General features: G+C 45.0%; 1 protein-coding gene across 6 annotated transcripts in view; it reads right to left on the bottom strand.

Moving 5' to 3' along the window:
* LOC117389177 (tensin-1) overlaps window positions 1-12,868 on the bottom strand; it is a 239,718-nt gene that overhangs the window by 197,781 nt on the left and 29,069 nt on the right. The window contains exon 1 of one of the 6 annotated variants that reach the window (XM_055230575.1): window positions 9,512-9,625. The exons of the other annotated variants lie outside the window; for them this stretch is intronic. Within the exon in view, the coding sequence (XP_055086550.1) occupies window positions 9,512-9,592 (81 nt within the window). The 5' untranslated portion in view covers window positions 9,593-9,625. Of the gene's footprint in view, window positions 1-9,511; window positions 9,626-12,868 lie in introns of those variants that run through there. 6 annotated transcript variants of the gene reach the window in all.

Genomic DNA, 12,868 nt, shown 5'->3' with positions numbered 1-12,868 from the left:
GTTTGTTAGCGTACGAGACGGCGTGTCCAGCCACGTGGACGAGATTAAAACTGTTACGATTATTTTGATGGTATAAACACACTCTATGTTGGTCGGCTGAGGGCGAGACGACGACGAAAACTTGTGAGGGACTGGCAAAAAAGTGGAGGTTTTTCTTATTTCAATGATGAAAACTAAACAAGCTAATCACGGGCTAAAAGCTACGACATGTGTTCAGTTCTGTCTGTGCTTCAGCTGAATAAATATAAATGTGATACGTTAGCGTTAGCATTAGCATTAGCGTGATGTACTGATATTCAGCCTGTTGGTCCACATTTTTTTTTATTTTTATTATTATTATTATTATTATTATTATTATTATTATTATTATTATTATTATTATTATTATTATTATTATAACTTGTCTTTAAAGATAAAATGTCTGTTCTTGGTCTCAGATTTTGTAAAATAAATTTCCCCCAAAAGCGCGACATAGTGCAGAGTGACTTATATATGTTTTGTTTTTTTATTATTATTATTTTACATTTTTTGGCTGGTGCGACTTATACTCCAGAGTGACTTATATATTTGTTTTTTTTTATTATTATTATTATTTTACATTTTTTGGCTGGTGCGACTTTTTTATTATTATTATTATTACTATTATTATTATTTTTATTATACATTTTTTGGCTGGTGCGACTTATACTCCAGAGCGACTTATATATATTTGTTTTTATTATTATTATTATTATCATTATTATTATTATCATTATTATTATTATTATTATTATTATTATTATTATTATTATTATTATTATTTTACATTTTTTGGCTGGTGCGACTTATACTCCAGAGCAACTTATATGTTTTTTTATTTTTATTATTTTACATTTTTTGGCTGGTGCGACTTATATATTTGTATTTTTTTATTATTATTATTATTATTATTATTATTATACATTTTTTGTCTGGTGCGACTTACACTCCAGAGCCACATTATGCAATAGTCATGAGGTCAAAATAAGTCGATTTTGTGCTTTTTTCTAATTATAGAGACTCTCTGATAAACTGAAATCGCGGTGTTAGCATGCTAGTTGCCGTTAGCGTTACCGTTGACGAGAAAACACCGGGGAGTTGTGAAAAGTGCTTGTAAACTCATCATCGTGAGTGATTAGACTGGGGCTGATTTTCAGGTCTACGTTCTGGAGGGACATTCAGAGACAATTTGATGTTTTGGTTTTATCGTCTCTCCCTCCGTCTTCTCCTAAAACCATCTGAACTCATGAATTATTCACGACGTTTCGGGGGACGCGGGTTTCATCTTTCAAATGTCAGCTCCTTTTTTTTCGAGGCTGGATACGATTGAAATATTTCGTTAACTGTTGTTTACGCATTAAAAAAAGATATATATTTGTTTCAGAGATCAGAAATCAGGCCGGTGTTAGCGATATTTAGCAGATATCGGCTAAAATCGGCAGCACGGGGGCTTTATTTGAAGAGGACACCGGACTAGGCCTGTCACACATTTTGAAGTCCGATATATCGATGAAGTAAATGTAGACGATAAATGATAATATTAAAACTAGAGCAGATTTAAACCACAAACACTATTATAAATCTGCAATATCGTTATAAATCAATATTTAAATTTAATCATTAATCTGCGTCTGTAATGAGTCGTAAATGTTATTAATTCAAACTTTTACGGATTAAATCTGATCATGTAGATAAAAAATAACTCAAAATGTGCAAAGAAAATCTACAAACTGTAAATAATGAACCCAGACGTGTATGTGTGTGTGTGTCCACGTAAGTGTGTAGGGGTGTGTGTGTGTGTGTGTATGTGTGTCTTTAGGTGTGTGTATGTGTGTGTGTGGGTGTATATGTATGTGTGTATGTGTGTAGGTGTGTGTGTGTGTATGTATATGTATGTGTGTGTCCGCGTGAGGGTGTAGGGGTGTGTGTGTAGGTGTGTGTGTGTATATGTATGTGTGTGTATGTCCGTGTGGGGGTGTATATGTGTGTGTATGTCTGTCTATAGGGGTGTATATGTGTGTGTATGTGTGTGTATGTCTTTATGTATGTGTGTGTCTGTATTTTTTACTTCATTTAAACATAAATTGATGCATAAAAAAACAAAAATAAACCTGTTTGTGATTATATCATGTTTGTTTTCACTATTATATAATACAGTACTTTAAATATTCTGAATACAGTACTCTGATTAGACACAGTACTTTGAATACAGTACTCTGATTAGACACAGTACTTTGAATACAGTACTCTGATTAGACACAGTACTTTGAATACAGTACTCTGATTAGACACAGTACTTTGAATACAGTACTCTGATTAGACACGGTACTCTGAATACAGTACTCTGATTAGACACTTTGTCTGTTTTAATAGTATTATAATTTGGTTTGTGCACACGTCTGTTCATTTTCAATAACTTTTCAATTCTAAACTAAATAGAAATATCCCGGGTTTGTTTAGTTTAGTTTTTAATCACCACACACTAGTGAGTTAAATATATATTTTATTTAGTTATTCAGTTTAATACAGTGATTTCTCTTACCTGCATCTCCACATGGTCCAGACAAAGAGGGGGCGTGGCCTATGTCAGCCATTTTATAGACTTGGGTGTGGTCGTGGGCCGGACCATGTGGAGGGAGAACTGGTTTAAGTTTGTTTATTTCTTTGTGTTAATGTCTTGTGTATTTTTGTTTCAATGATATAAATGTTTATAGTTTATTTTGTTAAACACTTTTAGTAAAGGGACTTGGGCCTGAGAGATGGTTTTATATTTAAGATTCTGCTCATGTTCCACCCACAGCCCCTGGAGAAGAGATGGAGTAAACCGGGGGAGGAGCTTCTGTACAGGAGAGGATTTTAGCCGGAGTAATTAGAGAGAGGGAGAACAGATTATTTTATTTTATTTTATTTTATTTTATTTTATTTTATTTTATTTTATTTTATTTTATTTTATTTTATTTTATTTTATTTTATTTACTTTCGCATCAGATTGTGAGCCTATTCTGTCCCATACTCCGGAACAGTAGGTGGCGGTAATGCTCCTATACAGTGGTTGCCAACCGCCGTAAAACAACAAAAAGAAGAAGAAGAAGAAGAAGAGATGGAGAACATCAGTGTATCCAGGGCACACATGGCCTTTTCTCTTAGTTGTTTAAGTTTTAGTTGCTTAGTTTTTGTTGAGCACTGTCCCCTTTTGTAAATATATATTATATTTGAGTTCATGGACGACTACACGGGGAATAAATATTGTCAGATGAGACTTTTGAGTCTGCCTCATATTTTGATCACTCGGGCGGCTTCCCCACAGGCACAGTACTTTGAATACAGTACTCTGAATACAGTACTCTGAGCACAATACTCTGAGCACAGTACTCTGAGCACAGTACTCTGATTGAATACAGTACTCTGAGCACAGTACTCTGAGCACAGTACTCTGAGCACAGTACTCTGAGCACAGTACTCTGAATACAGTACTCTGAGCACAGTACTCTGAGCACAGTACTCTGAGCACAGTACTCTGAATACAGTACTCTGAGCACAGTACTCTGAGCACAGTACTCTGAGCACAGTACTCTGAGCACAGTACTCTGAGCACAGTACTCTGAGCACAGTACTCTGTTCGGCCTGTTTTACTCTGAGTATTGAGTATTCTGGAGATAAACACATTTTCGTCGCCTCTTGACGGTGGAACATTTCAGACAAAGTCCTTTAAGCGAATAAACACATTAAAGGTCAGAGTGTGTGTCAGAGTGTGTGTCAGTGTGTGTCAGTGTGTGTCAGAGTGTGTGTCGGGGTGTGTGTCAGAGCGTGTGTCAGTGTGTGTGTCAGTGTGTGTCAGAGTGTGTGTCGGGGTGTGTGTCAGAGCGTGTGTCAGTGTGTGTGTCAGTGTGTGTGTCAGAGTGTGTGTCAGAGTGTGTGTCGGGGTGTGTGTCAGAGTGTGTCAGAGTGTGTCGGGGTGTGTCAGAGTGTGTGTCAGTGTGTGTGTCAGAGTGTGTGTCAGTGTGTGTCAGAGTGTGTGTCAGAGTGTGTGTCAGAGTGTGTGTCAGAGTGTGTGTCGGGGTGTGTGTCAGAGTGTGTGTCAGAGTGTGTCGGGGTGTGTCAGAGTGTGTGTCAGTGTGTGTGTCAGAGTGTGTGTCAGTGTGTGTCAGAGTGTGTCGGGGTGTGTCAGAGTGTGTGTCAGTGTGTGTCAGAGTGTGTGTCAGAGTGTGTGTCAGTGTGTGTGTCAGTGTGTGTGTCAGAGTGTGTGTCAGTGTGTGTGTCTGAGTGTGTGTCAGTGTGTGTCAGTGTGTGTTCTGCTCCTGGTGATCGTTTCACCAGACGGACTCAGACTCCCATGATGCCGAGGGGCCGTCTCCTCTTTTATGACTTTTGTGTCTCTGCAGTTTTAATCTGTGACTCTGGATCTTTATTTTCACACATTTTAAATCACAATCTTCATCTAAAACGACTAAAGGAAAGAAAAGTTTGATGATTTTTGTCAGAAAATGACAGAATGTCGTCTGGAAAACAGCCACAAGAGAGCCACAAGAGAGCCACAAGAGAGCCACAAAAGAGCCACAAGAGAGCCACAAGAGAGCCACAAGAGAGCCACAAAAGAGCCACAAGAGAGCCACAAGAGAGCCACAAAAGAGCCACAAAAGAGCCACAAGAGAGCCACAAGAGAGCCACAAGAGAGCCACAAAAGAGTCACAAGAGAGCCACAAGAGAGCCACAAAAGAGCCACAAGAGAGCCAGAAGAGAGCCAGAAGAGAGCCACAAAAGAGCCACAAAAGAGCCACAAGAGAGCCACAAAAGAGCCACAAGAGAGCCACAAAAGAGCCACAAAAGAGCCACAAGAGAGCCACAAGAGAGCCACAAGAGAGCCACAAAAGAGCCACAAGAGAGCCACAAGAGAGCCACAAAAGAGCCACAAAAGAGCCACAAGAGAGCCACAAGAGAGCCACAAGAGAGCCACAAGAGAGCCACAAAAGAGTCACAAGAGAGCCACAAGAGAGCCACAAAAGAGCCACAAGAGAGCCAGAAGAGAGCCAGAAGAGAGCCACAAAAGAGCCACAAAAGAGCCACAAGAGAGCCACAAAAGAGCCACAAGAGAGCCACAAAAGAGCTACAAGAGAGCCACAAAAGAGCCACAAGAGAGCCACAAGAGAGCCACAAAAGAGCCACAAAAGAGCCACAAGAGAGCCACAAGAGAGCCACAAGAGAGCCACAAGAGAGCCACAAAAGAGCCACAAGAGAGCCACAAGAGAGCCACAAGAGAGCCACAAAAGAGCCACAAGAGAGCCAGAAGAGAGCCAGAAGAGAGCCACAAAAGAGCCACAAGAGAGCCACAAAAGAGCCACAAGAGAGCCACAAAAGAGCTACAAGAGAGCCACAAAAGAGCCACAAGAGAGCCACAAGAGAGTCACAAGAGAGCCACAAAAGAGCCACAAGAGAGCCAGAAGAGAGCCACAAGAGAGCCACAAGAGAGCCACAAGAGAGCCACAAAAGAGCCACAAGAGAGCCACAAAAGAGCTACAAGAGAGCCACAAAAGAGCCACAAGAGAGCCACAAGAGAGCCACAAGAGAGCCACAAAAGAGCCACAAGACAGTCAAAATGAGCCAAAACAGAAGACTTTGGAGAGGTTTTTTGCAAAGGGGAAAATGCTAGAAGAGGAGCCAGAAGAAGAGCCAGAAGAGGAGCCAGAGGAAGAGCCAGAAGAGGAGCCAGAAGAGGAGCCAGAAGAGGAGCCAGAAGAACAAAATAAGTCAAAAACCCAAGGATCATGTAGAGGGTTAATCTGAACATTTAAGACCAAAATGACGAGTCTGATGGAGCAGAGACAGAGAGAGGAGACAGTTTTTCAATAGAAAGTGAACTGGAGCCAGAATGAACCTCGATCTGAAATAAACTGTTGTTGTGATTTTGGGCGTTACAAAAATAAATGAATTGAATTGAATTGAATTGAATTGAATTGAAATAGACCAAGATCTGAAGAGGAAGGAGGAGTTTGAAACATCCGGAGTGTTGATTTGGCACAAACGGCCGTGTGCGGCGAACGAGGAGACACACAAAAGATCGAAATGAAAAAGACTAAATATGTGTGTCCGAGCTCGTGCTGAGAGGGGCCGGGACGGGGCGCGGCGAGGCGGGCTAACCGCTAAAACCAGAGATCAGGAGTCAAACCCACAACCTCCTCACAGAGAGGAGGAGACGGGATAACCACTCTGCCGGAGAATGGACTTATGCTTGATTTTTCCCCCACGTTTTTGAGCAAAATGTGCCCTCCCCAGCACAAATAATCCCTTTTTTTCCCCGTTTTTTTTTTTTTTTGTGAGAGAATCAGGAAGTGCACGCGGGCATGCTAGTCGTTGGTTGCGTTACTGTGACACCAAAACCCCTCTGTGGCCTCTGTGCGCTCATAAACTCATCACGGTGAATAACTAGGACGCCCTGAACGCATAAAGTAGGTGAGGAATAACTCTGGACGACGGCAGAACGTTTAAAAATGAACTTAAATAGTAATTAGCGGGTAATTTATCGGACTACTTTGTACTTCTACTTGAGTAATATTATTTTGGAGTAACATTACGATTGCTTAAGTACAGTTTTTTTGGATACTCTACCGCCTCTGCCTGTAGAAAAGTAGACCGTCGGACACGTTAGCCGCAGTTAGCTCAGCGCGTCGCTCTTGTCGTGTAGCGGCTCATTTAAAAGTGAAGTTCTGGACATATTTTGAAGCCTTCTTGTTTGTTTTGGCTCACAGCTTGGTTCTTCCCCTCTGTTCTCTCTCCTCTTTTCATTCTGTCCATTCAGCGATGACAGACAGACCCCCAGCGCCGCCCGAGGCCCCGCCCCCGCAGACCAAAGACCACCCAAACAAGAGACGCACTCGGGTCTTTGACGTTTTCATAATGAAGCGCACACGGTCACTTGACTCCAGGATATCACGTTTTAACTAGTTTAGATTAATTTATACAAGTCAAGATGTAAATATACAAGTCCAGGTTTAGATCTGGTTTAGTCCTGGTTTAGTCTTGGTTTAGTCCTAGTTTAATCCTGGTTTAGTCCTGGTTTAGTCCTGGTTTAGTCCTGGTTTAGATCTGGTTTAGTCCTGGTTTAGTCCTAGTATAGTCCTGGTTTAGTCCTAGTTTAATCCTGGTTTAGTCCTGGTTTAGATCTGGTTTAGTCCTGGTTTAGTCCTGGTTTAGTCCTAGTTTAATCCTGGTTTAGTCCTGGTTTAGTCCTGGTTTAGATCTGGTTTAGTCCTGGTTTAGTCCTGGTTTAGTCCTAGTTTAATCCTGGTTTAGTCCTGGTTTAGATCTGGTTTAGTCCTGGTTTAGTCCTGGTTTAGTCCTGGTTTAGTCCTTGTTTAGTCCTAGTTTAATCCTGGTTTAGTCCTGGTTTAGTCCTAGTTTAGTCCCGGTTTAGTCTCGGTTTAGTCCTGGTTTAGTCTCGGTTTAGTCCCGGTTTAGTCTCGGTTTAGTCCCGGCTTAGTCCCCGTTTAGTCTCGGTTTAGTCCCGGTTTAGTCTCGGTTTAGTCCCGGTTTAGTCCCGGTTTAGTCCCCGTTTAGTCCCGGTTTAGTCCCGGTTTAGTCCCGGTTTAGTCCCGGTTTAGTCCCCGTTTAGTCCCGGTTTAGTCCCGGTTCAGTCCCGGTTTAGTCCCGGTTTAGTCCCCGTTTAGTCCCGGTTTAGTCCCGGTTCAGTCCTGGTTTAGTCCTGGTTTAGTCCTGGTTTAGTCCCGGTTTAGTCCCGGTTTAGTCCCGGTTTAGTCCTGGTTTAGTCTTCTAATTTTAGAGATAGGTAAATTTAATTCCATCATCTGCAAATGATCCAAAAATCTAAACAAAGCATTAACATCTCCATGGAGACAAGCAGCTTTACATGTTCTCCCTGTGTCTGTGAGGGTTACCTCCACTTCCCCCCATCAACCCTAAACCTGCACAACGGGTCAAATCCTCCAGCTGAGGTACTCCTGACCAAGACTAGACCGAGATCTGGAGCTGGTCCCACTGCTCCTGACAGGATTAACCCAGAGACACTGAAGGACGGGTCAAATGCAGGTTTAACCCAGAGACGCTGAAAGACGGGTCAAATGCAGGTTTAACCCAGAGACACTGAAGGACGGGTCAAATGCAGGATTAACCCAGAGACGCTGAAGGACGGGTCAAATGCAGGTTTAACCCAGAGACGCTGAAGGATGGGTCAAATGCAGGTTTAAACAAGAGACACTGAAGGACGGGTCAAATGCAGGTTTAACCCAGAGACGCTGAAGGACAGGTCAAATGCAGGTTTAACCCAGAGACGCTGAAGGACGGGTCAAATGCAGGTTTAACCCAGAGACACTGAAGGACGGGTCAAATGCAGGATTAACCCAGAGACGCTGAAGGACGGGTCAAATGCAGGTTTAACCCAGAGACGCTGAAGGACGGGTCAAATGCAGGATTAACCCAAAGACGCTGAAGGACGGGTCAAATGCAGGTTTAACCCAGAGACGCTGAAGGACGGGTCAAATGCAGGTTTAACCCAGAGACGCTGAAGGACGGGTCAAATGCAGGTTTAACCCAGAGACGCTGAAGGACGGGTCAAATGCAGGTTTAACCCAGAGACGTTGAAGGACGGGTCAAATGCAGGATTAACCCAAAGACGCTGAAGGACGGGTCAAATACATTTTAACCCAGTTAATGTTTATTATGACTCAAAATTAGCATCAGCATTAGCATGAACATTAGCTATTTCTGGTTTAGTCCTGGTTTAGTCCTGGTTTAGTGCTGGTTTAGTCCTGGTTTAGTCCCGGTTCAGTCCCGGTTCAGTCCTGGTTTAGTCCTGGTTTAGTCCCGGTTTAGTCCCGGTTTAGTGCTGATTTAGTCCTGGTTTAGTCCCGGTTCAGTCCCGGTTCAGTCCTGGTTTAGTCCTGGTTTAGTCCCGGTTTAGTGCTGGTTTAGTCCTGGTTTAGTCCCGGTTCAGTCCCGGTTCAGTCCCGGTTCAGTCCTGGTTTAGTCCTGGTTCAGTCCCGGTTTAGTGCTGATTTAGTCCCGGTTTAGTCTCGGTTTAGTCTCGGTTTAGTCCTGGTCTTGTTGTAGATTTAAATACCGGGCAGACTTTATGGATTTAGTTAAGAGTAATGTTACTTCAAAATAATATCACTCAAGTCGCAGTACAAGAAATTACTCGAGTAAAATTAAAAAATAAAAATATCTGGGAAAAGTACTACTCAAGTATCTCAACATTATTTCAGTTTGACGTGAAAATGAAGAACAAAACCTGAAACAAACTCAAAATGAATCAAACTAAATCAAATCTGAAGCAGCTGAAACACAAAAGTCCAAATCATTTCATATTGTTACATAAAACTAAGTAAGAGTACTGCTACTTCAAATATGGCTCAAGTAGGAGTAAAAATACACTGCTGGAGAAGTACTACACAGACCTGACACTACACAAAACTCATGAGTCCATATAGTAATGAGCTTAAACAATAGTAGAAGTAAAAGTACTATGAAAATGAACGTTTACCCAGAACATGCAGGAGAGGCAGATCCAGGTGCGGGGCGGTCCGGACAGAGAGGACGGGACACTGAGGGACACGGACGGCATGTCTCCTCTGTCCCCAAAACCAAACACTCACAAAAAAATACAAAAACTTAAACCCAATCTGCAAAACTGCACCCGGGACGTCCAGGATAATCCACAGAGCTCAGGGACGCTCCAGCCTCAGACTGTCCCATCGCACGCTCCTCTGTCTCTCTGTCTCTCTGTCTCTCTGTCTCTCTGTCTCTCTGTCTCTCTGTCTCTCTGTCTCTCTGTCTCTCTGTCTCTCTGTCTCTCTGTCTCTCTGTCTCTCTGTCTCTCCACTGCTCTGTTCGCTCGTGGGACAAACCTCCACAATGAGGCTTTAAGGGGCTGGATTCTTAAAGTGGGACTGTCCTGGGGGAGGGGTCTCGTCTCTCTCTCTCTCCCTCTCCCTCCTCCCTCTGCCTTTCTTTCCTTGCTGCGCCTCTCACTGTCTCTCTGTGTCTCTCATCTCTCTCCATCTCTCTCTGTCTCTCTCCATCTCTTTCCATCTCTCTCTATCGCTCCGTCTCTCTCTCTCTGTCTCTGTCTCTCTCATCTCCCTCCATCTTTCTCTGTCTCTCTCTGTCTCTCTCCATCTCTCTCCGTCTCTCTGTCTCTCCATCTCTCCGTCTCTCTCCGTCTCTGTCTCTCCATCTCTCTCATCTCTCTCTGTCTCTCTCTGTCTCTCTTTGTCTCTCTCCATCTCTTTCCATATCTCTCTATCTCTCCGTCTCTCTCTGTCTCTCTCCATCTCTCTCTGTCTCTCTCTATCTCTCCATCTCTCTTTTCCCTTCCTCTCTCTGTCTTTCTCTCTCTCTCTTCCCTTCCTTTTTGTCTCTGTTTCTCTCCCTCTTCCCTTCTTCTCTCTTCCCTTCCTCTTTGTGTCTGTTTCACACCCTCTTCCCTTCTTCTCTCTCTCTCTCTCTCCACCCTTCCTCTGTCTGTCTCTCTCTCTTCTCTTCCTCTCTGTCTCTCTCTTTCCTCTGAACACTCATAATCTATCTATTAATCTAGCATTCTTAATTCTCTCCTTCCTCCCTTCCTCTATCTTTCTTTCCTCTCTCTGTCTCTCTGTCTCTCTGTCTCTCTGTCTCTCTCTCTTCTCTTCCATTTTGATTATATTAAAATTGCCTGTTTCACTGTTCGAGGAGCTTTCTCTCGCTTCATCAAAAACACGTCTGAAGAGGTTTTCATTCATACATGTTTGAGTAATCTAGAGATCTCTCCTAGGCCCCTGTGAGATCCTGTACGAGGCTCCGCCCACAAGCCGACATCACCCACGCTCCTACACGACAATCCTCCATAAATACACAAAAACATGATATAAAACTGTGCACCACGACTTCACAAACCTGGTGTGATGCAGCTGATTGTGTTGTGATCGTGCTCTGAAGGGGGAGGGGCTTAGCACAGAGAGCAAAGAGAGAGGAGAGACTCAGCATCAAAAACGAAAGTGAGTGGGCAGCTGTAACTTTTTCAAAATAATAAAAGTGTTACGTGTGACAGTTAATGCCCCATAGAAGTAAACACAGTGGAGCACTTCCTGTATCGCCACACGATGACATCACAAGGTGGAACAGAGTGTTTTCAGTTTGAGAGAAGAACTCGGCCTAAATCTGCAGGTTTGTGTGTTAAACATGTGAGAATGAAACGCCCCTCCTCCTCCTCCTCCTCCTCCTCCTCTGAGCTCTTTTAGTCTGCGCTAAGTCGCCGTTGCTTTTCATTTTATTCATGCTTTGATCCTTTGCTTCTCCTCTCCCTCCTCCTCTCCCTCCTCCTCCTCCTCCCTCGCTCTCCTTCTCTCCTCCCCCATCACGACATCACTCTCCGCTTCTGTATCTTTTTGGGTCAAATTTAAATACTTCATGAATATTTTAGCAACAACTCACACAAAGAAAACAAAAGAATCACAACGTGAAGCAGCGCCCGAGCTTCAACGAACAGATTAAGAACCCCCTCTGACCTCCTCTCTGCTCCTCTGACCTCCTCTGCCCCTCTGACCTCCTCTCTCCTCCTCTGACCTCCTCTCTGCTCCTCTGACCTCCTCTGCTCCTCTGACCTCCTCTCTCCTCTGACCTCCTCTGCTCCTCTGACCCCCCTCTGCTCCTCTGACCCTCCTATCTGCTCCTCTGACCCTCCTCTCTCCTCCTCTAACCCTCTCCTCCTCTGACCCTCTCCTCCTCTGACCCTCTGCTCCTCTGACCCTCCTCTCTCCTCCTCTGACCCTCTGCTCCTCTGACCCTCTCCTTCTCTGACCCTCCTCTCTCCTCTGACCTCCTCTGCTCCTCTGACCTCCTCTCTCCTCTGACCTCCTCTGCTCCTCTGACCCCCCTCTGCTCCTCTGACCCTCCTATCTGCTCCTCTGACCCTCCTCTCTCCTCCTCTAACCCTCTCCTCCTCTGACCCTCTCCTCCTCCTCTAACCCTCTCCTCCTCTGACCCTCTGCTCCTCTGACCCTCCTCTCTCCTCCTCTGACCCTCTGCTCCTCTGACCCTCTCCTTCTCTGACCCTCCTCTCCCCTCCTCTGACCCTCTGCTCCTCTGACCCTCTCCTCCTCTGACCCTCCTCTCTGCTCCTCTGACCCCCCTCTGCTCCTCTGACCCTCCTCTCTGCTCCTCTGACCCTCTCCTCCTCTGACCCTCTGACACTCTCCTTCTCCTCTGACCCTCTCCTCCTCTGACCCTCTAATCCTCTGACCCTCTCTGCTCCTCTGACCCTCTCCTTCTCTGACCCTCCTCTCCCCTCCTCTGACCCTCTGCTCCTCTGACCCTCTCTCGTCCTCTGACCCTCCTCTCTCCTCCTCTGACCCTCCTCTCTCCTCCTCTGACCCTCCTCCCTGCTCCTCTGACCTCCTCTCTCCTCCTCTGACCCTCCTCTCTGCTCCTCTGACCCTCCTCTTTCCTCCTCTGACCCTCTCTGCTCCTCTGACCCTCCTCTCTGCTCCTCTGACCCCCCTCTGCTCCTCTGACCCTCCTCTCTCCTCCTCTGACCCTCTGCTCCTCTGACCCTCTGCTCTTCTGACCCTCTGCTCCTCTGACCCTCTCCTCGTCTGACCCTCTCCTCCTCTGACCCTCCTCTCTCCTCCTCTGACCCTCTCCTCGTCTGACCCTCTCTCCTCCTCTGACCCTCCTCTCTCCTCCTCTGACCCTCCCCTCTCCTCCTCTGACCCTCCTCTCTCCTCCTCTGACCCTCTTTCCTCCTCTGACCCTCCTCTCTCCTCCTCTGACCCTCTCTCCTCCTCTGACCCTCCTCTCTCCTCTGACCCTCTCTCCTCCTCTGACCCTCCTCTCTCCTCTGACCCTCTCCTCCTCGGCCCCC

This window comes from Periophthalmus magnuspinnatus, chromosome 21 (assembly GCF_009829125.3).
Source record: "Periophthalmus magnuspinnatus isolate fPerMag1 chromosome 21, fPerMag1.2.pri, whole genome shotgun sequence".
In the NCBI taxonomy this organism is placed as follows: domain Eukaryota; kingdom Metazoa; phylum Chordata; class Actinopteri; order Gobiiformes; family Gobiidae; genus Periophthalmus; species Periophthalmus magnuspinnatus.
Note: the sequence above shows the minus strand (reverse complement) of the source record. Positions and strands in the feature narration are given on the sequence as shown.